Source organism: Penicillium roqueforti (genome assembly GCF_015533775.1).
Source record: "Penicillium roqueforti strain LCP96 04111 chromosome Unknown scaffold_36, whole genome shotgun sequence".
NCBI classification, from domain to species: domain Eukaryota; kingdom Fungi; phylum Ascomycota; class Eurotiomycetes; order Eurotiales; family Aspergillaceae; genus Penicillium; species Penicillium roqueforti.
Window position 1 is genome coordinate 137,621 of NW_024067600.1, and position 22,877 is coordinate 160,497.

The window sequence follows — 22,877 nt, forward strand, 5'->3', positions numbered from 1 at the left end:
TGAACAGCGACTCCCTCGATCCTGGACCGGTAGTTGCCTACTCCGACTTCTGTGTGGGAGACAGCCCTCCCTTGGTATCATCCTTAGACTCCGACTTGATTTCTTGCGGCATAGGCGTCGCAAGCATTTCAGCAATAGCATTGCCCTTAGGCTCATTGGGTTCCATGAGCTCTTCCTTATTCTCGACGGCCACATCATCAACAACTGGCACCTCCTTAATCGATGGGGACTTCGATTTCCCCGCCTTTTCCGCAGCCTCTTTGCGCAGAGCATCAATATTGCCCGTCGGCTCTGCAGAGATGGACTGCCTAATATCATGCACCGTCTTGTCTTGCTCCGCGTTGTCGAGTGTTGGAATCCTGGACGAGCGATGGTGTCCAACCAATCCGAGCATCTCTGCGTTATCTGCGTGGAAGTTTGCCGAGGATACGGCCGCTTGTTCGGGGACTAGGGTCGGACGTCTCGTGGCCTGTGATGATTCCGGCGCGGTGTCGGGCAATTCGGGGGCCACCGAGCCGCGGTGCGCGCGACTGGCGACAGGTACCCCTGTAGCTTGTGCTTTCGCGTCTTTCTTATCGTCTGACTTGGTCTTCGCCTTGGCGGCAGCCTCCGAGCTAGCTTGGCGCAGGGCCAGCACGGTCATATCGTCTTTCTTGTCTTCATGCTTGGTAACGGGAGGGTTTTGGATCTTGATCGTGGAGGGTTTGAGGGTAGTTGGTGTCGACTCGGCTTTGGGCTCGGTCGCCGGGAGAGGATAGCTGGTGGGTGGCATTCCACCTAGGTCCTGGACGCTGTTTACTACCATACGCAATTCTCCGAATTCGTTCCATTCTTCGATCTCTTCAAGATCCTACAAGTCGCTGGGGTTAGCGGTGTTCCTGGTATATTGGTACGACAGAACTGCGTGAAATCGGCATCTATGCAAGGGGCTGTCACATACTCCCACAATATCGCCGTATTTCACCAATCCTGGAATCTTCTTGCCCTTGGAGCGTCGGCCCCAGAGCTTGCGGGCAGCGTCGTCGGTGGCGACATCAATGGCGCGGAAGGGGATTTTGTTCGCTTTGAGGATTGTCTCAATTCTGGAGGTCGCTGTGATAATGTGCGACGACCCCGCGGTCAGGGAAGTGTAGAGGTAGAGGGTTGAGTCGGACATGTTGGAGCTGTGGTGTTGATGGTGTAATTAATGGGTGTTGAGGATGAGAGATAGGGTCTTATGGAAGGAATACTGAATTCATTCAGGGGTTAGTCTTGTCTTTCCTCTTGGATTGAGCTTCTACAGGAGAAAAATAATTTATTTACCCCCTAGGGGATTTGTTATGACGTGGCTTGGTGGGTATCACGTGCAGATGAATGCTCTCTCGATTTCAGAGGGTTCTCCCCCTATATATGTCTGTAGCTGTACTTGGTCTATGATGTATACCAATCCCCTCAGTCGAGTACATCTCTCCACACGAGCCGTTCCACATGTCCAACTGCTATCTTTCCAGGACCCCAGTGTGGCAACTTGACGTCAGATCCAGAGATCCAAGTATCCTGGAATATTCTGGTTGGTTTCACCTGTTCGGGTTCAGTCTGGAACACCAGGTCTATTCCGTGAACAGCAACCTGACATCTCTCAAGAACATGCGCCAGCCATGGCTATAGTTACCTGTCACATGTTTATCAAACATCATCTTCGGGGCCAAGGTCTGAGCATGATCAGCATGCCTACCCACTAACTAAGCTATAGACTTTATGAAGAGTTGGGTAAGAAGCAGGTTTTAGTAACGTCAACTTAAACGTCTTTAGGCACTTCTCGCACTTCGGGCACTTTCCCTATTATTAGCAATTCGATACCAGTTGGTTCACGAGATCATCAAGTAATCCAATCATGGGAGTGTTATTGATAACGGTTTGGACTGGTCTTGGCGGAAGTGCCGAAATACAAAGATTCTACACCCGTATGGGATGAATAATCCCTTACTACCTGAGAGTACCCAACAACAGCCCGATATATATTGTATTCTGTGAGTGTGGTCACAAGCACACGAGACGGATAGTGCACACCTATAATAGTTCCTCGTATCCACTCAAATAAGCACCAGGTGTCCCTGTGTTATAGTAGGCTGCAGAAATATATATCCACGCTCCTTTAGAGGAAGAGCCTAAGAGCCTCGAAGGACGCGTCCTACACTGGAGGCGCAGCGATATGCAGAAAGCACACCAATCATGCTAGTAGGCAAAGAAAATGAACCTACTGACACAAACTTCTCGCCTGCTTGGAAACCAGGCCACGGAACTTGCATGGAAGCTCGATCTATGCTTTCCCCGAGTCATGAAACTGCAGCCCAGCTCAACTCATTCGGCGTCTGGGATCTATTACTATTGGAGCCGGCTCGCTTTCTTCTATCGCTTGTCGGCAAATCGGCCGAGCTGTCCCATGTCACGCGATCGACATGGGGAAGCAGGCTGCATCTATACGTTTAAATCCAGGGAGGGCGGACTGTGGGTGCGAAGTATACGAATTGAAAGGCGTTAACTTGGAGGATATGGGTTCTCAAGCCGTTCTATCACGAATTAATACTACGCTCGGGGAGTCAATATCATTAGTCAATATCATCAGCTGAGACTTAGGCACGAGCTTACTTATTAAATCAATATTCCGTATAGCTCTCCCATTCCAATGCAATGCATTAGAATGACTTGTCCCGTGCACACGACCAGGAATTTACAGCCTATCATCCAAGGTGGCTGAAAGGTGGCTCATCGATGGGTTTCTAGTCGGACCCGAGACAACCTCTGACTGCAGGCATCAGCTTAAAAGCTAGCATTAATGCAGGGGCAGACTTATCAGCGTCTGGGCCATGTAACACCCGCAGAGCCACGAGCTTTGACATGGCGCAGGTAATCACGCAAGAGCCCCGTACCCTGTCAATCCGTTCTCCCCGTAGAATGACGAAGTCGGTCAAGGATTTGAGTTGACGGTGAGAGCAAATTCGTGTCGAATGTGGGGAGGACTCTTAGCTTATCATGTATGTAGGCGATAGATGATCAAACCGAAATTCGCCCATTCGACGGGAGTGATCCCGCCTGTCTCGGGATAGGAAAAATGATCCATCGTCGAAATTTACAATGTTGTATGAAGTACGAAATACTACGGTGAAGAATTTCCTGTTAGGTGCAAGAATGTCTAGCCGGCGATCCTCATTGACTACCCCATACAGATTGCTCCGTGGCCATGTTGTGTTCACTCTAAGAGCTATCCTGAAACAGATCGACGTGATCGCGGAGGGAGGTACGGAGTCCATTTTCGATGAGCCCGAGATTGCCGCTCTATAATGTAAGGAATCTATTGCCGGCACAACATAGTCGCCAACGCTCAACATCATAGCGGATCAATAAATGTCCAACCATTATCCGATCAGGAGACCGATCCACCTCAGACCGTGGAGCCTCTGTACTAGTCACCACTAACCTCGTGTATCCCGAATAGTCTCGATACGGCGTATCGGAGGGGTCAATCGATAGCGTGTAGACAGGCATGAAAGAGACCATAATTGGGAACATCGACTACAACATATGAGAACACCCTGTTGTATATTTGATAGGGGCCATCCCTGACAAGCATAAACATGAACCGTGGGACTGCGGCGGGAACCTTGCAACGACCCACGGTAACACGGTAACACGTGAATCGAACCGTTCGACACTCTATTTCCTCGGCTATGTTGTACTTCCTCATTAATCACGCTATTATCCTTTGCTAGTCATCTCGATCGGACATTGGGCGCTGACCTAGGGAGCCAAACAGCGTCATCTGCAGGATGCCCCAGCTGCCACGCCAGACGACGTGGCAGTTCTTGGTCCGACCGTAGCAAATGGATCCTAGGGGGTTGTTTCGGAGTATGGCGGTGCTGGACCGGAAAACGGAGGGGTTTTGTAGTTTCTTTCATGCTCCCGCTGTAGGCGCTTGCTACTTGAGGGGCCAGTGACTTGGTTATATGTATGGTGTCATGTACCCCGGTTTACATGTATCAGGTCACCTTTTCGTAAGCAAGGACGCATCTGCTGGCTCGGACCACTCTCGGGGTGATCCGGTTCGCTGCCTCACTTTTAGTTCCTTTTCGTTCTCGGCCGTCTGCAGCTTCGCACCCAGCAGGATCTCGCTTCTAGCAGGTGTCGGCCCTCTTACCCGGGTGCATGCCTCTGGGACATGGGCTTGCTGATGACCTCGCCACGGATAAACTTTGCGGCCATGATATTTTATTAAAAAAGCAGAAAATTACCGGAAAGAGAAATACATGACTACCCGAACATCTCAGGGTCCAGACCCGATCACCGGCTTCCACGTTTCTGGGAGCACGGAGTATAGTACGGAGTAGTCTCTGCTTGCCAATTCTCGTATCTCTCTTTGTGGGGAGTGTCCTTCATCGTCGATCAGAACTTTTGTCTTCTTTTATCTACTCGTCGGCCCAATCTGCATTTGCTTCTTCTCCCAACTTGCCATATTGTCTAATTGTTTTTATCCTTCACTATACAGCAGACCGTGGTACATTCATCGCAACGCAGATCTTCGACGATTGCATTGATAAGCTCAGCTTTCCACCCGCGCAGCTTCGACTTAATTTTTTTTATTACTATTGCGCTTCAGTTCTACGTACGCATTTCTTACCTATTCTCTCGCGCAAAGCATGCGCTAACTATTCGCAGAATACAACCCACCCTTCTCCATCCATTTTATTGCTGATAGACAGTTACTTCCCGGCCATTGCGAGGAACCCATTGCGCCATGACTGTCAATCTGGATGACGAACTGTTCACCAGTGCCATCTCCGGATACCACGAGGCGTTTTTGGTCCAACACTCCCACCTCCCGGAAGATGAACGAAATCAGCTCTGGATTGAACGGCTGAGTCAGTTCATCCCGACCAACGACCGGGATTCCAACTGGCAGCCAGCTGGGAGCCTGGGGAAACGGAATCGACAGGATGCGACACCACGGACGTTGCCATGTTGTGATTTGGGTCTTCCTCAGGCAAAACGGAGAGCCACCGTATGTGTGACCTTGGTTACTTGCTCCAGCCTTCTCCTCGCGCTCGCGTCTCCTCACTTCAACCGCCATTCGTCCTTGGATTGACAATTGGCAGACCCCGGATCTCTCAGTCGATTGCCCACGCGACCTCTCCTACGCCTGCCCCGCAGACCCACCTCGGAACGGCGCTGCCTTCGCGGGACAAGACTCCTACCGACACACGCCGATGGTGCGCTCCCAGAGCCAGCAAATACCGGTCTCCCACCAGCACCACCCCACCGGTGCCGCCATAGGTAAACGTCAATCCTTCGGCCTGGTACGGACCCATCGCCTCGACCATGTCGACGAATTTTCGCCATCCGATTTCGCAAAGTATTTGGACGTTCCTCCCAGTCAACCCTGTGACTCGGCGTTGACTTTCGGACTCGCAAATCATGGACAACCCGGACCTTTCCCTCAATACCCTGACCGGACGCCCCCCTGGACCGACCAGGCCCCAGCAGCTGCGCCGGAGATGTCCCGCAGCACGACCGCCGACTCCTTAGTTGGTGGAATCAACATGATCCGCTTCGACTCGACCGGACCAGCTCAGTATCAAGAACCGACCGACTCCGTCCCGCCGGACTGGGTGCCTCCTACCTCCGGCCTGCCGTATCAAGACTCCTTTCTCTCCCCCGTGTACCCTGACCTAGATCCCACATCGTCTTCCCCATTCTCCCATTCTCCCTTCTCTCACCCATCGTCCTTCTCCAACCTACCATTCTCGGCATCTGCTCCCCCAGCCGCCTCCTCTCGCTACCCAATGCCCCACAATCGCCTCCTCTTCGACTGCATCGACGGCCATACCCTGGCCTCACAGCGCTCCCGGGCTGTGCGACGCACCAAAGAGCAAATCGCCCAAGCCACGCGCCGCATTGCTCCAAAGGTCGAGTCTGTCGCCAGCAGCATGTCCCAGATCGATAACCACAAGATGGTCCGCATCTCCTCAGCAGACGGCACAACAAAGGAAGTCGCCGCTATCCCCAAGGCCTCCGTGCGACGACCGCCACGACCAAAGACATACTGCCGCATCTGCACGGACCATCCGGACGGGTTCCACGGCGAGCACGAGCTGCGCCGCCATATCGAGCGCGTGCACGCTTCCGTCCGCACGGTCTGGGTCTGCCGTGATATCTCGCCTGGCAAGTACTTCCTTGCAAATTGCAAGGCTTGTCGCAATGGGAAGCGCTACGGTGCCAATTACAACGCGGCTGCACATTTGCGCCGCACGCATTTCAATCCCTGTGAGCGGGGCCGCGGGGGCCGCGGGAAAGATAGCGAGAAGCGCGGCGGGAAGGGCGGAGGTAATCAGCCCGGCATGGATGTTTTGAAACATTGGATGGTTGCCGCAGAGGAAGTCACCGAGGCGACTGGCGATGGCACCAACTCGAAGCTTCTGATTCGGAATCCCACGCATCTTTCGACTAGGGACCCTGGGTATCAACTTGCTGTTGCTGCTTGTGGCCTGGTTGAGGGTCAGCCTCCTTATGTTGTGGAGTCCGCTCCGCTGAAGGAGTCTGACCAATTCCCCGAGTTTCCCGATGTTCCGTTTGAGTTCGATTTTGAGATGGATCTTGATCTCGACCTCGACATCGATGAGTCGGAAGATTCCTCATTATCCGGTTCGCAGGCATCCTGCACGCCTGATACTGATTCATATCTCAAGTGAGCAATCGTAGTCTGCTTCATTTTGCCACTGGGTTTTTTTACGACAGTTTGTCCAAAGCACTGTATGATCGAGTTCGTGTACTGTACTTTGGGCTGTGGTTAATGGTCTCTGGGATTTAGGGGTTCGATCTTTTGGCTTTATATCTTGTTTCTTTGGCGACTTTGTATATCGTGTGATACTGGCATTGGCATTCGGTGGAGCGTTCGGTGGAGACCAATTCTCACAGGGCGTACTGACAGTAAGAAGGTGATCTTTGATAATCAATGGCACTTGCAGGTACACCGTTGCAATTGTATTCAGCCCTGTACTTGTAGCAGGTACAAGCATCAGAGTGTTGCGTGGTATGAGGATGCAGGTACCGGGTACTGCCCAGGCAGCAACAATACCGGCGGTGAGTGCCAAGAGTCAGACACGGACTGTGAGTGGCTGACCATCGCCGGGAGTGGAGTCCGGTGTGACCCGGTGGCCGATCCTCAGCCAATGGAATGCCGCCCAAGGGATGCAATTCGTGGCTGACGGCCTTTGTTGGCGATAGGGCTGGCAGAACTGTGGCTGGTAGAACTTAGGTGATACTGTGGCCTAAGGGCCGATGGGTATGTCTGAGGTACTGCGATGTTAGTAATCCGATTGTTGCTAGTTGGAAATAGAAGTATTCGCCTGCAAATGTCTCAAGCACCGAGATAGAAGCAAAAAAGGGCCAAGAATCAATATTTACTAGCAAATCGGCCCGTGTGGAGAAGCAGGGGAAAGGAGGAGAGACAAAAAGGTACTTCAAAGGTACCTCAGCCCTGGAGTCTTGGCGGCCAAATGCCCCTATCGGGCGCACCGGTCAGGTACCTCTCAAGTACCCCGACAATTTCCTTCTTACCTGCAATACAACCTCGAGAAAGTAAGTTGCCTTTTTCTCCTTTCTGACACTCTTAATCTCACATCTTCGCATCTTCACCTTCATCTCTTTCCACCTCTTCAATCGCTTATTTTGGCTCATCACAGCCTCCCCCTTTCGACCAATCTCTGTCTTCGCCTTATCCCAGGTACGTGGATTTAGCTGCTGTGGTAGCCATTCATGCACTGTGACCCTGGTCTCATCAAAGGCGTCGCAAATTTTGATGTTGTATAATGTTGATTGTGATCAGTCGCTGATTCGTTCTACCTCGATTTTAGAAGATTACCTCCCGCTGCCATGTCTTATGCGCAGCAGCAGCCTCCGTATGGGTACCAGCCTGGCGCTCCGCAAGGATATGGACCCCCTCCGCCTGGCCCTCAGCCGGGGTAAGTCAGCACCTATCAGCCCAGAACTCGATTTTCGCCGTCTTGCCAGGACCAACCATTGGCGATACCGAAACCGAGACCGATCGGCTTCTGTACGCTTTGCGACCGCAAAAGTTGTCGCCTGGTCTGCGGCGAGCTCATGTCTTGGTCAATACTTTGGACATGGTGCTGATCAACTTGCAAATGCAGATACTACCAGCAGCCTGGATATGACCAGCAAGGCCAGTACCCGCAAGGCCAGTACCCTCAGTACGCCCAAGGCCAGCCTGGTGGAGTAAGTGTTGACAATTAACCACCCAAGCCACACACACTTACCGATAAACAGATGCAATACCCAAACCAAGCTCCTCCTCCACCTCAACAGCCTCAAGAACAAAAATCTGACCGGGGATGTCTCATGGGTTGGTAAGTAACCATATTGTCGGTGAAGGTGGGAACAACACTAATCTGAGCTCTTTTCTTTCAGTCTGGCCGCGATGTGCTGTTGCTTGGCCCTCGACGATTGCTGCGAATGCTGCGACGAGTGCTGCTAAACTCCATGACCCATGACATCGACGATACCTTTCTTCTTGCAGGCGTTGGGATTTTTCGATATGCCCACAACATTCCAGGACAGAACACTGCGCTTTCTGAATACCAATAATCTCCTTTGTGTCTGTTGCATTGGGCTTTCATTGCTCTGGGAGAAATACTCCAGTCCGGTCAATTCTAGCTTTAAGTATTCGTTCATTGCGTTCAAGAGTTTATTTGAGATCTTACAACATACATAATTATCCGTTGCTCAGATACATGCGCGTATGCATTGAAATGCACTCAAGATATCCATTATCACATTGGATATATCCAAATATTGTTACACCATATGCCGACGATCGTCTAATGCTTAATCTCTGTTTTTGTGCTCAAACTGGCGATCTTGAACTTTCAATAGTCTCAAAGTATCCATTCCTGTCAAGCATTCAGCTTGACAAATCTTGTGTCTGTTGGAACTGGCGATCACGCATAAGTCCCCACGAATGACAATTTGCTCAAGTTTCTTTCAAAGACATTGGTCAGAATGGCGACTAAACCCCAAGCTACCCAGCGTAGCTTCATGGCCCGATAAAGCAATGAGGTAAAGGGAAAACGTTACCAAGCATCGAACCGAAAGAATCGCCATTTGGCAAAACACAGATTGCCTTGAAGCTACGTATCAAACAGGAGAGATCTATCTAGATTGTGCTATTTTTTGGCTTTCTGCGGTGGATATGGAGTCTCCAACAGACATACCAGACGGTGGCCGATCAGCTTGCAATCGGCCTTCGCGATAGGATGTAAAGAGCCGTCTCAGAGATCCCTGAGCAGGCCAACCGCTGGACGATGGCTGTTAATTCTTGATAATGCCGATAATATTGATATGTGGATTGAAAGCAAGAATTCAACAACTGGAGGGTTCAAAAATTACCTCCCCAGGAGTGACCAAGGCGTCATCGTCTTCACTACAGAGTACTCGAAGCAACAAAGTAGCTCAACATCTTACCCAACAACGTCATTCGAATTCCCGAAATGGACGAGCAAAGAGCTACTCATGTATTGCGCAACTCCTTGATTGACAAGGAATTCCTTTACGATACTGAAAATAGCCCAGAGCTTCTCGAGCAATTGACTTGTGTCCCTTTGGCTAGTGTGCAAGCAGCTTCATTTATCAACGAGAACAGCATGACAATCGCTAGCTATGTTAAGCTTTTAGTCGGACAAGAGCAGAGTGCCATCGATCTTCTGAGCCAGGACTTTGAGGTCGATGCAAAAGCATTCGAAACCCTGTCGTGACCACATGGGTCACATAATTTGAGCGAATTCGACGACAAAATCCTCCCGCTGCCGACTATCTCTCTCTGCTTTCTGGCCTGTATCAAAGAGAAGGATATTCCGATATTGTCCCTTCCGCCGGCGTCCAATGTCGAACAGAAAAAGGTGATCGGTGTTCTCAGCTCCTTTTGCTTTGTACGTGCCACGCATGAAGATTCTTGCCTTGATATGCATCGCTTAGTTCATCTTGCAAGAAACTGGCTGCAATCAGTAGACATCCTCCGAAAGTCAATTGGATGGTTTACGTGGGCTAGATGCCTGGTTCCCCTTTACTGATGTGGCAGATTATGAGCCAGTGGTGAGTATGTGTCCCTCATGCACTCCAGGTCCTTGATCTAACGGTAGGAGAGGACCCATCTTCCGAGGATGCGTTTTTTTGTTCAAGTTAGCCAGATGTCAAATGACTGATCGAAGATACAAAGAAGCTAGAAAACTTCTCACCGGGGGTGTCAAAATTTCAGAGAGGATTTTTGGCCCCGAAAGCGCATGGACTATTTAGGATCTTGATTGGGTGGCGATTGGCTGTTCATGGCAAGGGTAGCCGGAGAAGGCAATCAAAATAAGCGAGGACTGGAAAAACCGCAGAAGAGACTTCAATAGCATCCAAGCTGTCCGGGCTCTGCACCGGTATCGGCTATGCACACGCTTTTGAACACCACAAGTCTGCAGAGCTTTGCAGGAATGTTATCCCACATCATATCAAAGCATTTAGTGTGGGCTCATTTGAGACGACTGATGCTATAGGTTGCCTGTTCATGGATTGCTGGTCCCATGGATACTCTTGGATGTGTCAGAGCTAGCCATTCTAGTACTGCATATCTACAGAAAGGTCATCGGATCGGCCAATCCCAGAACGGTGATGGTCATGGTAACAATGGCAAGTATATATACGGACGGATGGCAGCATAAAGGGGCCGGATCATTGCTAACCGAGGCCCTTGAGATCCAAATTCCATTATTGGATGTGAGTATCCCTCAATTCTCCAGACAATGGCGTACGGATCAACTACATGGTTGTTTACGCAAAGATGCAGTTGCCCCGAGAAAAGGTACGTCCGGTTTAGCGCGCAACGCTATGGCTTAGATCACGGAGTTACTCGGCTCAATACGTATCTGTGGAGCAGTGGATGACGAAGTCGAAGCAAGTTTCTCGTTGCTGTACTCCGCTGATACATGCACTAAAATTGTGGTACAAGAGCATTCAATTCCTTCATGGGCAGATGTTTTTCTCGTGTTTAGGCGAATATGATAATAGACCGAAGAAGCCCTTACCCGAAAGTCAAGGTGTATGGCCTCTATTATGCGTGGCAGCCAAGAAATGATCTCCTCCTGCGTGAAATCCAAAAAGCCATAAAGGATATGCCCGCAAACGGGCAGATCCCGAATGGAGAACTCAGATCATCAGTTGAAGGTCAGCAAGTTAAGGAATCCTACGACAGCATGATCTCGACAAGTCTCCCAATCATCTTTAAGGGCACAAGAACTTAGGGTCTTCTTTGTATGACTGTCATACATTTTCACTGCTCTCAAGTGAACCTCATCCTGTAATAGTTGAAGATACGAATGTAAATAGGAAGTAAAATATATATTTCGTGGTATATAAAGAAGTCTTCAGGCGAGTTGCTTTTATATCTTCGGAGTCGCCGCTGCTCTCGAGCCTTGCCGGTCACATAAATCCTTGTCAGCCACTGGGCAGCAAGAGCCAATTATGTAATTCAATTAAGTAACCTTCCAGCTGGAACCAGAAGACCAAAATAGTCGGCCGAACTTGCGCCGTCTCTCTTTGGGAACAACACAATCCATTTAGCTCGACAGCAGTCTTTTTACTTGTCCTTTTGCTATATATCGTCTCCCCTTTCTCACGTTTTCTATGCGTAACCTTTGAAATTTCGCTATGACCGCGTTCTCCACCCGCGAGCCGTCGGACGGTCAATAAGTAGTTAGCCTGTGATCCGAAATTGTTTCCTAAACGAGGGCTGCGCCGAGCGCTTTGCTATATTCGGTTGCCACACCCCGAACCAATCTTGATTTGCACGACTCTCGACTCTGATTCATGGAGATTTTCCGAGTTTATAAGGGGTAATGGGCCCGTGGACCAATCAGCGGCAGGGACCGTTGGATGTGCCGACCACTTTCATTATCAATCTCCCAACCAAGCGAGACAAATGAGGCAATTCCATGATTCATGACCGGAAGACGAGGGAGTATCCACAGTTAATATGGATTCTTGCAGCCAAGAGGCCAAGCGAAGCTTGAGACCGACGCTGCAAAGCTTATTGTGGTCGACGCTTACCCGCTCGGGCCTAGCGCTCGCTAGATAAGATGAGGGCGACATCTGATTAGATCTGCCCTGTTTCGCTGTGATTTGCCGGTGGGGCAAGCCCTAGGCTAGCAGCCCTGGAATGCGCTGATGAGTGGATATAATTAATTTCACCAAATCACCGCTAGAGGCCAAAGGCCGATTTTGCTATGCGGGTCACGACACCGCGTGTTTTTTTCACTGTCTCGGTGTCCCATCCGAACTGTGCCGATCTCGGGACTTTGTATACTATAAGTGCAACGGGCGCCCCATTATTTCCAATCTTGTACTGAACGCTTGTTTAATTTTACCTCTTCAATATGGGCGTCCGTCTTTTGATCCGAAGGGCCCGAACGGTCTTCAGCCGTATGGCGGCCTCTGACGCTGCAAGCTCAACCGACATACCTCCCCCAGCGGATGGAATCCAACCAAGCAAGATAGATCCTGCCACCGACACAGAACTTCAACAGGCGGATATGCCGGGGGAAGACCTCCAACATGGTGTCCGCGATATTGAGGCCATCACCTTGACCTGGTCCAAGACAACCTTGGCTCTGGTTTTTATCAAGTAAGCCGTTTCCCTAGACAATAGTTAAGCTTGAACAGTTGCTAAAGCAGTCGATTATAGTATCTGGTTCCTATATTTTGTCAACGCCTTCCAATCTTCAGTCTTCTCCAGCTTGAGCCCTTACGTGTCCAGTTCCTTCTCGGCTCACTCACTGTCTGGTGTGCCTGTTGCGCTTGCCGATGCTTTTGCGGCAGCAAGTTATATCCCCGTCGGAAAGATGATGGATACCTGGGGCCGTGCAGAGGGGTTTTTGCTGATGACATGTTTCGCTACACTGGGATTGATTCTCTTGGCCTCTTGCAACAGTTTTGCCATCTACTGTACTGGATATGTAAGACTGCCATTTATTCTGAGATACTCCTCAGAACGAACCTCCTTTGCACATACTTACGGTCGAGTACTAGGTCTTTTACAATCTCGGATTCAGCGGCATGGAATACTCCATTGATGTGGTGACCGCCGATGCCTCCCAACTGAAGAACCGAGGCCTCGCGTATGCCTTCACTTCTTCACCATACATTATTACTGCATTTGCCGGAGCAAAGGTAGCAGATGAGTTCTACTACCAGGTCAGCTGGCGATGGGGCCTGGGTTGTTGGGCTATCATCTTCCCCATTGTGGCGGCGCCTTTGTACTTCATCCTCAAGACCACTCTCCGCAAAGCGGAAAGGGAAGGTCATCGGATCAAGGAAAAAAGTGGTCGCACATTTTTGCAAGGTGTCTGGTATTGGACTATGCAGTTTGATTGTGAGTATTACCTTTCTCTATCATTTCGGTGCACATATCCCGCCGGTCGGACATTATCGACAAGACTTCCCAATTTCAACCATTTACTTCTTCAAACAGACACTAATCTCGAACAGTGCCTGGTGTTTTCATGTTTACTGGTGGACTAGTCATCTTCGAACTTCCTTTCGATATCGCAAGTGAAGCACCCAATGGCTGGGGCTCGGATTATATCATCGCCATGCTTGCTGTCGGGTTCTCGATGCTCTTTTTCTTCGCCATCTACGAAAATTGGATAGCTCCCGTGCCTTTGCTCAACATTACCTTCCTCACCGACCGAACCGTTGTCGGTGCCTGTCTTCTGGATGCCACCTATCAGCTATCCTTCTACTGCTGGAACAACTACTTCACCTCCTTCCTCCAGGTGGTCAACGGCCTAACGATTGCCGAGGCTGGATACGTGAATAACACATTCGATGTCGTGTCCGGTGTCTTACTCTTCTTCGTCGGCTGGGCTATCCGAAAGACCGGTCGGTTCAAGTGGTTGTTATACATCTCTGTTCCCCTTTACATCTTTGCTCAGGGATTGATGATCTATTTCCGTAAGCCTGGTATGCGCGTCGGATACCAGGTTATGTGCCAGATTTTCATTTCGATCGGCGGTTCGATCTTTATTATCGTCGAGCAGATTTCTATTTTGGCTGCCGTAGATCATCAACACGTCGCTGCTGCATTGGCTTTGTTGAACGTTGTTGGTACTATCGGCGACTCCGCCGGTTACACTATTTGCACAGCTATCTGGACTAATACCTTCCCCGGCGCTCTTGCGAGATACCTCCCAGCGTCTGAATTGTCAAACTTGGACAACATTTACGAAGACATCACAGTGCAGACTAGCTATCCCATGGGGAGCGAGGTCAGACTGGCTATCCAGGCCGCTTACGGCTATTCCGAAGTCATTATGCTTTCGGTTGGTGTGGGTATCATGGGTCTGGCCATCATTTGGACCATGTTGATCAAAAACCTCAATCTCAAGGAGATCGCCCAGGTCAAGGGTACTGTCTTCTAAGGATCCTTTGAGATAGCAATGGTGTCCGGTTGGATATCTGGCTGTGCGCATCATACTGTTCCCTTCTTCCATGATCCCCGGGAGGATACACTCGCAGCAGCAATCACTCATTATCGCTAATTCCCTGATGTTTCTTGTTTTCCGTTTGTTGTCTTTTTCGTCTGCCGATGTCTACTCCCGATCCGGGGGGAAAGCATGGCCATATTGTCCACGATTTACTGAATCAGATGTTCACCCATAACTTGAAGTGGGACAGCTGGAATTGATCTTTCAGGCGGCCATTTCAGGATAGAGAAAGATCAGGTCTGATCATGATTACCTTTCAATGTACAAATAGGTTGATACCACATCCATATATACCAATGTCATGGAAGACCAGTTGTTTATCCAAGCGAGATTATTATTTGCAAGAGCTTTACATGTACAATTAATACTACAGGAATAGGGTCTATCACCGATATTTCTGAATTCAATCAGATTATAAATCTTTCATACTTGGTGTAGCTAACTACCACTCTACCACCATTACGTATAACAAGCGGCTATTCTAATCCTAATTCTCAACACTCCAACCCCATTTTTATTCGCGAATTATTAGCTAAATGTAAAGCTACATAGAAATTTTCTGCAAGACACAATGGAAACATCCAGGAGCAGGCAAAAAACCGGGGGAAAGGCACAGTCCGGGGAAGAATGGAGGATCTGCGGAGAAAGGCTGGATTTACCCGTCAATCACAACTCACATCCTCAGTCATGGCCGTGACCAACTACCCCTCAACTGCAGCCAAGGTAGACGCGTCTCTTGTGCGGTGCTCGCTCTCGAATCAACACGAAGAGCCGGAAATTACTTGCAGGAATAAGCCTCGGCACCTTTCCTGCCAAGATGCTGCAGCGGTATTGCATCGCCCACGCAAGGAACACACCATTACGATACACGTTGGCCTTACTCGCACCAAACCTCCCCTAGGCGGTGTATACATATTGCATCTGTCTTGATCCATGCACCCCCGTGGAGATTTACCTCATTGGGAATGAAGTATCGGTATTGCGGTCGATTCGGCAGATTGTTTTGTGCAAAGGAAGAGATCCAGTCATGGCCCTCGAACCCCTCATGGAGATTTACTTCATTGGGAACAAAACCTCGGTCTTACAGTAGGTGTCGGCAGATGTTCTGCCCAAAGGAAGACATAATGTTATGACCCTTAGGTGTCACCTCGATCCATCCGGGTCAATTGGAGTACAATGAGGAGCGCAGGTAATTATCCGGCAGGGCACTCCTCGCTGGGAGATTGAGCTTCCTCCATATAAATATCCGTTACAGCGCGCATTTTACTCAGACTCCCTGAATTTCAAATAGCATTGGCTAATTGGGACTAAACACGAAAAATGCTGCACAAATATCTTCTTCTGCCGCTTTTGGCGTCATATGGTGCCGCGGTCACTATTTCTGTAGCAAAATCTGGAGGCAATGCTACATCAGGTCTGCAATATGGTGCAATGGAAGAGGTAGGATGAGCTTCGTGTCAATTGTTATCGGATCTAATTCAAGGTTTAGGAAATCAACCATTGTGGCGAAGGAGGTCTCTATGCTGAATTGATCCGAAACAGAGCATTCCAAGGAAGTCCAAAGTTCCCTTCATCATTGGACGCCTGGTCTGGTGTTGGGGACTCATCGCTGTCCCTAAAGAACCTCACTGACCCACTGTCTACTGCCCTTCCAACTTCAATCAATGTCAAGGGTACTGGCACAACTGGGTTGACTAATGCGGGTTTCTGGGGAATTGACGTCCGTCCTCAGAAGTATACTGGGTCATTCTATGTGAAAGGCTCTTACTCGGGCTCCTTCACGGCTTCTCTCCTCTCGTCCAGCGGCGAAGTTTTGGCCACTACTAAGATTGCTTCAAAGAGTGTTGCAGATGACTGGGTGCAGCATGATTTTGTTCTTACTCCCAAAGCAAAGGCTTCCGATACCAAGAATACGTTCTCCCTGACCTTCGATGGCTCGGTAAGATTTGGGATAGGGGACTTGCTATGCACCTCAGCTAATTCCATCTAGAGCGCATCGAATGGCTCACTTGATTTTAATCTGATCAGCTTATTCCCACCCACATGGAATGATCGCCCCAATGGCATGCGGAAAGACTTGATGCAAGCCATGGCCGATATGGGCCCCGTAAGTCAAAATCTTACTATTGCCTCGGAAAAGCGCAATGATCCGGGATGCTAATAATCTTGATAGAAATTCCTCCGCTTCCCTGGTGGAAATAACCTCGAGGGTGACAGCATCGACGGACGCTGGAAGTGGAACGAAACCATTGGACCACTCACAGACCGACCTGGTCGCGCAACCACTTGGCAATACCAAGAGACCCTTGGATTAGGCTTGGTTGAGTATATGGAGTGGTGCGACGATCTTGGAATGGAGCCTAGTAAGTACATTATTTCGCCATATTTTGCTTACATAGCTGACAAAATATGTCTAGTCCTGGCGGTTTGGGCTGGACTCGCTCTGAACGGAGAAGTTGTCCCCGAGGCAGATCTCGATTTCTATGTGCAAGATGCCCTCAATGAGATCGAGTTCTTGACTGGCTCTGTTGATACCGAGTACGGCGCTCTGCGTGCCAAGGTTGGACACCCAGAACCCTGGACAATTCGGTATGTCGAGGTTGGAAATGAGGATATGCTGAGTAGTGGTCTGGCATCGTACGAGTCCTACAGGTTCTCGGCCTTCTACGAGGCTATTACGGCCAAGTACCCCGATATCCAGGTCCTTGCATCTACTATAGATATCACGATTCCTGGAAATGCAGGTGGTGATTACCATTTGTATGATGTCCCGGATAACTTCGTCAGCAAGTTCCACATGTTCGATAGTTATACATCCGAGCATCCTATTTTGCTTGGTAAGTCAATAAGTATACCTGCGAGATATGAACTAACACGCATCAAGGTGAGATTGCTGTTACTGAGTCAAATAACGGAGTTGGCATTGACTGGAGCAACACTCATTTCGGTCTGTACCCTTGGTGGATCGGCTCCATTGCCGAGGCTGTGTTCCTTCTTGGTGCTGAGCGCAACGCAGACGCGATTATTGGAACTACCTATGTGAGTTGTGTCAACTTAAGTTTTAGTAGAAGAGAACTGACAAAGCAATAGGCTCCCTTCTTGATGAACTTGGACAGCTACCAATGGTCCCCGACCATCCTCTCGTTCAACTCCGATCCCGACCAGACAGCTCGCTCCACTAGTTGGCACCTGTACACCGTATGTTAAACTCTTATCAGGCCTTCAAAGTAACATCCACTGACATGAGATGCGAAAATAGCTGTTCAACCACAACCTCATGACAAACACCCTCCCATCCACTTCCTCCGACGACTTCGGTCCTCTGTACTATGCAACAGGTCTGAACAGCAAGACCAACTCGCACATCTTCAAGGCAGCAGTATACAACAGCACATCCGATGTGCCTGTATCACTGACCTTCGAGGGTGTCGGCCGTGGAACCAAGGCAGACTTGACCATCTTGACTGCGCCAGATCCATTTTCGGTGAACGAGGTGGGCGGGACGAATATCGTCAACAGCAAGACTACCCAGATTAAGGCTGGCAAGAAGGGCGAGTTCTCATTCAAGCTACCGAATCTGAGTATTGCTGTGCTCACTACCAGTTAATGTATCGTCAATATTCTAGGATGTTTGCGTATGCAGAGCATGACTTAAATATATTGCCTTCCGGTTTCCAGGCTTAACAGATTACTGTATATGGAGTAGATTTTCGTCAGACTGAAAGACTCAGCCTTGATATTCGTATTCTAAAATAGCCATTTTTTATATTCTAAGCTATATCCTTCCAACATCTACCACCTGTCTGTCACATTGAGTACCGGCACTCTGGGCTATGCAATCGCCATGATCTATTTCCGCCAGTTACCACCTCTATGTATTTCTTCGGGGAGTCCCTTTCCCGACCCATGCGAGTTCGGGGCCGCGTATCAATCGATCAATCGTGTCTGCGCGAGGCGTGTGTTGACCTCACCATGAACACCACGCCTATTCCCTATACTCCCTTGCGGGGCTCATTCGGGTGCGGGTGCATGTTCGTTACTTGCCGCCCGCACGCTCCAGACCCTTTCCGCGAGTGAAGATTGCAGCGACGGTCGCGATGAATGCAAAGATCGCGGAGGCCATGAAGGAGAGTCTGATTCCGCGGTAGTACACCAGCCGAGCGGCTAATTGCACATCCGGGGGAAGATCATAAATAGCCGAGACTGAGTGGCGGATCTCATCGATCACCTAGGAGGGAGCGAGTATATTGGTCAGCAAGGCTTATTCAGCGGCTCGTTATCATCAAACGGCGAAGGAATTGTACTTTCCATTTGTCTGGTATTCCACTCAAGGCCTCACCGAGGCCTGAGTTAAGTGTATTCTGCATGATGGTGGAGGTCACTGCGACGCCCCAAACATTCCCGAGGGAGCGGATGAGGTAGACGGTTGAGGCGGAGACGGCGTGATCTAGATACGATATTGTTAGCAGGCTTGCTTGGCAAATAGCTCGGTCGCTCGCTGATCCGGGTAATGGGCTAGCGACAAGGATAGGGAAAGTGCCTTACCGGCGTGATCAAAGGCTGCTAGGAATGTGAACAGGATCCCTGGGTACACCATCCCCTGACCCAGGTTGGCGGGAATCACATAGACGAGATACTTCCATCCCGAGTCGTTGAATCGGAGGAGCATGACGAGCACATTGCCGAAGAGCATTAGGGCTGCGCCGACGCGTACAATGGAGGATAATCTGCCCCAGCGCGACATGATGATTCCCGCTATAAGACCACCCAGTGGGGTGAATAGACAGGGAATCACCAGTCGGGTGCCAGCCTTGCTGGGTGAGTCAAGAAGGATCACCTGGAACATGAGAGGGAGAGTAAATAGATACTGAATGATTCGCGTTAGTTACGATGCTCATAATAGTGGAGCGGGTGAGCTTACTGCATATGCTGCCATCCCGACACAAACGTTGGCAATCTGTGTGGATACAGCGAGCTGTCCTCGTAGCATCTTCAATGGAATCAGAGGTGCAGCGGTGGTTTTCGCTTCAACAGCGACAAATGCAGCCAGCAATACCACGCTAGAGACCAATGGCAGAATTACCCACAGGTGAGTCCAAGGAAGAATGTTACCACCCAGGCTGAGCCCGACCAGCTGAACCGATAGAGCCAGAATGAGCAGACAAGCGCCCAGAACATCGATTTGGTGCCAAATTCCTCGGGTTCGACCGGGGGAGGATTCAGTGTGGCGTGTTGGGAACTTTAGAACTACATAGCCCATGACCAATGCGAACAAAGAGACTGGGACCTGCAGCAGGAAGCACCAGCGCCATCCGATCGAGTCAACGATGGCACCTCCAAAAGAAGCCCCACAGATAGCTCCGAAGCCGTACGAGACGTTCTGGATTGCCTGGTACATGCCGCGTTGGCGGAAGGGAATGATATCGGAGTTGATGATTGTTGCTAGGATGCTTGTTAGTGAGTGATATGTCAATTGAAAGATCATCGACTTACCCATAGTCATCAATCCTCCGCCTCCAATGCCCGTCAAGGCGCGCATGATGTTTAGAAAGATTACATCGTGGGCCACAGCACATCCCAGACAACCAGCCATGAAGGTGATGGTTGCAGTGAAGAAACAAGACCGGCGACCGAGTATATCGGAGAATCGGCCATAAAGAGGCTGGAATGCGGTGCTTGTGATCAAGTACGAGGTAGTTAGCCACGAAGCAGTGTTCGCGGCGTTGAACTCGGAGCTGATAACAGCATAGGTTGAGGCAGTGATGGTGCCGTCAAATCCGCCAAGAAACACATTGGCCATGATTGCTGTTGATTGTTAGATTCTGCTTGATCGTGTATATATTATGGTCGAACTTACCGATTTGGATCAGTAGAAACCCTGGTGGTGGGCTCCAAGTTGCAGGAACTGGATCCGATCGCAATAAAGGTTGCTCTTCGCTTTCTTGTGCTGACGATCTTTCGACTTCATTCTCGTGCGGCATCACGCCGGCCGAAGCACTTTCATTCGGATTCAATGCCATTGTCGATTTCAAAATTCAGACCACAGATTTGCGATTCAGAAGATGACGAAGGACGAAAGAAGGGCCTGGCCGAATATCGGAAACTTCAGAGATTTCAGACGCGCTTGATCGGGAAATGCGAGCGGATTATCTTCTATCTTCCCCGCCAAGTGCCAAGCACGACATCGTATTCCACTGTGACATGATCACCAACTATTTTAACGAGATCTGATGGATGTGGGCGATTTCTTCTTCTCTTCTCTCTCTACACAACTATTCAAACCAAAGAAGTCAAAGTGACTCAGTGCAGAGTACCCATCTAAGGTTAATGTACCCTATCATGCACGAAATGACCAGAATCATGGAAACTGATCGCTGGACCAGTACTTATCATGAAGCTCCTTGAAGCCGTTGCCTACACTGCAGTGCTGTTGCCGCTGGCCGCAGCAGACTGGCAGTTCAAATCTCGAACCGACCTGGCCCCGCCTCGTCTGAACATCACCATCCCGGCGACAAAGGATGTCGAGAAGGGTTACCTCTTCATCGCACCTTTCCCGGGCCAGTGGGCTGAGCCGCAGTTTCATGGTCCGCGGCAGGAAGCTCCGTATATTGTTCGTGATGATGGTGAGCTCGTCTGGTCGGGTTATACCTACTTCTCCATCTGGGCCGCCAACTTCCAGAAGGCCAGATGGAATGGTCAGGATGTGCTGTTCAGCTTTGAGGGCGATCATAACCCGGCCTATGGACATGGGCATGGTCATGCTACCATTTTGAATCAGCGCTATGAGACTATTCGAGAGCTCCGCGCTGGTAATCACAAGCTTATGGATAAGCATGAATTCCATGTTGTTGATGAGAAAACTGCGTTGCTTCAGGTCTATCAGCCTGTGCCGAGAGATCTGTCTCGCTGGGGTGCTAGTGCCGAGCAGCAGTGGATTGTTGATGCCATCTTCCAAGGTATGTTTGTTTCAGAATATATGAAGAGTTGTTGCTAATTCGCAGTAGAGTTGGACCTTAACACTGGAGAACTGCTATTTGAGTGGTCTAGCCTCGAGCATGTTTCCCCCGATGGTAAGTCAATTACCTCTAACCCTTATGGTGGACTGGTCTGACATCGTACAGAGGCGGTCCTCCCTCTCAACCCGGGACAAGCGGGTGCAGGCTATAACTCATCGGACGCATGGGACTACTTCCACATCAACTCTGTGGACAAGGATATCGAAGGAAATTACCTGATTTCTGCGCGGGATGCTTGCGCAGTCCATAAGATTAACGGTACCACCGGTGAGATCATCTGGCGGCTGGGTGGCCTACGCTCAGACTTTGAGCTCGGTCCCAACGTCAAATTCTGCTTCCAGCATCATGCGCGCTTTGTCGAGCAGGGTGATGATGAGGAGGTCATCTCGCTGTTTGATAACTCCGCTCATGGAACAGAGAATCATCGTGGCAAAGAGGTCCACACCCATCCTTTCTCGCAGGGCAAGGTTATTTCTGTCAACACTGCCACCTGGACTGCGAAGATTGTTCAAGCCTTCCAACCTCCCGATGGGCTCCTCGCCAAGTCCCAAGGTAGCACTCAGCTTCTGCCCAACGGCAATGCCCTAGTCAATTGGGGCTCTGAGGGAGCTATGACCGAATTCCGGGCGGACGGTACTCCGATCTTTCACGCTTACATGGACTCAGGACTGCTGGGCGAGGGTGTCCAGAACTACCGGGCATTCCGGTACAACTGGACCGGTCTGCCCACAGAAGAGCCGGCCATCGTGGCTGAGAAGACCTCCTCCGGCATCGAAATTTTCGTTTCATGGAATGGTGACACTGAGACGGCGGTTTGGCGATTCTACGCCGTCACGGATGGATTTGGTTCCCGGGAGTTCTTGGGCGAGGCTACACGTGATGGATTTGAGACTTCCTTCTCGCTTCCTGGTCACTCATACCAACGCTTGGCGGCTGAGGCTGTCTCGGCTCGTGGTCGTGTCTTGACTACCACTCGTGCTACTCGTGTCCAGGACGCGGTGCTCCCCTACGGTAGTGTTATTGCGGGGTCCGAGGACCGCGACTCCTGGAGAGAGTTGATTTTGCAGGCATAGATGAAGACAGGTCTGTGTACTAGGCTCTATAGGGAGTTGAATGAGGTGCGGTGAGGAGCATAGAGTAGTTTGGAGCAGTGTCACATGATCTTATCATCTTTTTACCCTTGAGCTTTTTGTTCTGTGTAATTCATTAGACTTTGGTATCGCAGTATAGCGACCACTGCGAGTGGTATTGTAGCTGAAAATAAGATATACATGTCGGAATGCATCTACAA

The 22,877-nt window shown here is 50.0% G+C and overlaps 7 protein-coding genes across 7 annotated transcripts; 5 read left to right on the plus strand and 2 right to left on the minus strand.

Annotated features, from left to right (window-relative positions):
- Positions 1 to 37: 37 nt before the first annotated feature.
- Positions 38 to 1,156, minus strand: LCP9604111_8728 (uncharacterized protein; the record flags this gene model as incomplete). The annotated part of the gene is made up of 2 exons (XM_039076903.1): positions 38 to 850; positions 941 to 1,156. 2 exons carry the CDS (start codon positions 1,154 to 1,156, stop codon positions 38 to 40), a joined length of 1,029 nt encoding a protein of 342 aa, XP_038925299.1.
- Positions 1,157 to 4,771: 3,615 nt separating this feature from the next.
- On the plus strand, positions 4,772 to 8,543 carry LCP9604111_8729 (uncharacterized protein; the record flags this gene model as incomplete). The annotated part of the gene is made up of 7 exons (XM_039076904.1): positions 4,772 to 4,997; positions 5,065 to 6,718; positions 7,716 to 7,756; positions 7,887 to 7,994; positions 8,184 to 8,268; positions 8,320 to 8,399; positions 8,461 to 8,543. 7 exons carry the CDS (start codon positions 4,772 to 4,774, stop codon positions 8,541 to 8,543), a joined length of 2,277 nt encoding a protein of 758 aa, XP_038925300.1.
- Positions 8,544 to 9,539: 996 nt separating this feature from the next.
- LCP9604111_8730 (uncharacterized protein) lies at positions 9,540 to 9,803 on the plus strand (the record flags this gene model as incomplete). The annotated part of the gene is made up of 1 exon (XM_039076906.1): positions 9,540 to 9,803. The coding sequence occupies one exon, from the start codon at positions 9,540 to 9,542 to the stop codon at positions 9,801 to 9,803; it is 264 nt and encodes an 87-aa protein (XP_038925301.1).
- Positions 9,804 to 12,461: 2,658 nt separating this feature from the next.
- Positions 12,462 to 14,504, plus strand: LCP9604111_8731 (uncharacterized protein; the record flags this gene model as incomplete). Its single annotated transcript, XM_039076907.1, has 4 exons — positions 12,462 to 12,709; positions 12,770 to 13,040; positions 13,114 to 13,456; positions 13,573 to 14,504. The coding sequence occupies 4 exons, from the start codon at positions 12,462 to 12,464 to the stop codon at positions 14,502 to 14,504; spliced, it is 1,794 nt and encodes a 597-aa protein (XP_038925302.1).
- A 1,386-nt stretch (positions 14,505 to 15,890) lies between these two features.
- On the plus strand, positions 15,891 to 18,177 carry LCP9604111_8732 (alpha-L-arabinofuranosidase A; the record flags this gene model as incomplete). Its single annotated transcript, XM_039076908.1, has 8 exons — positions 15,891 to 16,010; positions 16,060 to 16,509; positions 16,561 to 16,677; positions 16,744 to 16,933; positions 16,988 to 17,407; positions 17,455 to 17,609; positions 17,661 to 17,768; positions 17,830 to 18,177. The coding sequence occupies 8 exons, from the start codon at positions 15,891 to 15,893 to the stop codon at positions 18,175 to 18,177; spliced, it is 1,908 nt and encodes a 635-aa protein (XP_038925303.1).
- Positions 18,178 to 18,606: 429 nt separating this feature from the next.
- LCP9604111_8733 (MDR family MFS transporter) lies at positions 18,607 to 20,590 on the minus strand (the record flags this gene model as incomplete). The annotated part of the gene is made up of 6 exons (XM_039076909.1): positions 18,607 to 18,798; positions 18,875 to 19,017; positions 19,116 to 19,437; positions 19,492 to 20,012; positions 20,064 to 20,375; positions 20,428 to 20,590. 6 exons carry the CDS (start codon positions 20,588 to 20,590, stop codon positions 18,607 to 18,609), a joined length of 1,653 nt encoding a protein of 550 aa, XP_038925304.1.
- A 371-nt stretch (positions 20,591 to 20,961) lies between these two features.
- Positions 20,962 to 22,659, plus strand: LCP9604111_8734 (arylsulfotransferase family protein; the record flags this gene model as incomplete). The annotated part of the gene is made up of 3 exons (XM_039076910.1): positions 20,962 to 21,526; positions 21,575 to 21,640; positions 21,692 to 22,659. The coding sequence occupies 3 exons, from the start codon at positions 20,962 to 20,964 to the stop codon at positions 22,657 to 22,659; spliced, it is 1,599 nt and encodes a 532-aa protein (XP_038925305.1).
- Positions 22,660 to 22,877: the final 218 nt, after the last annotated feature.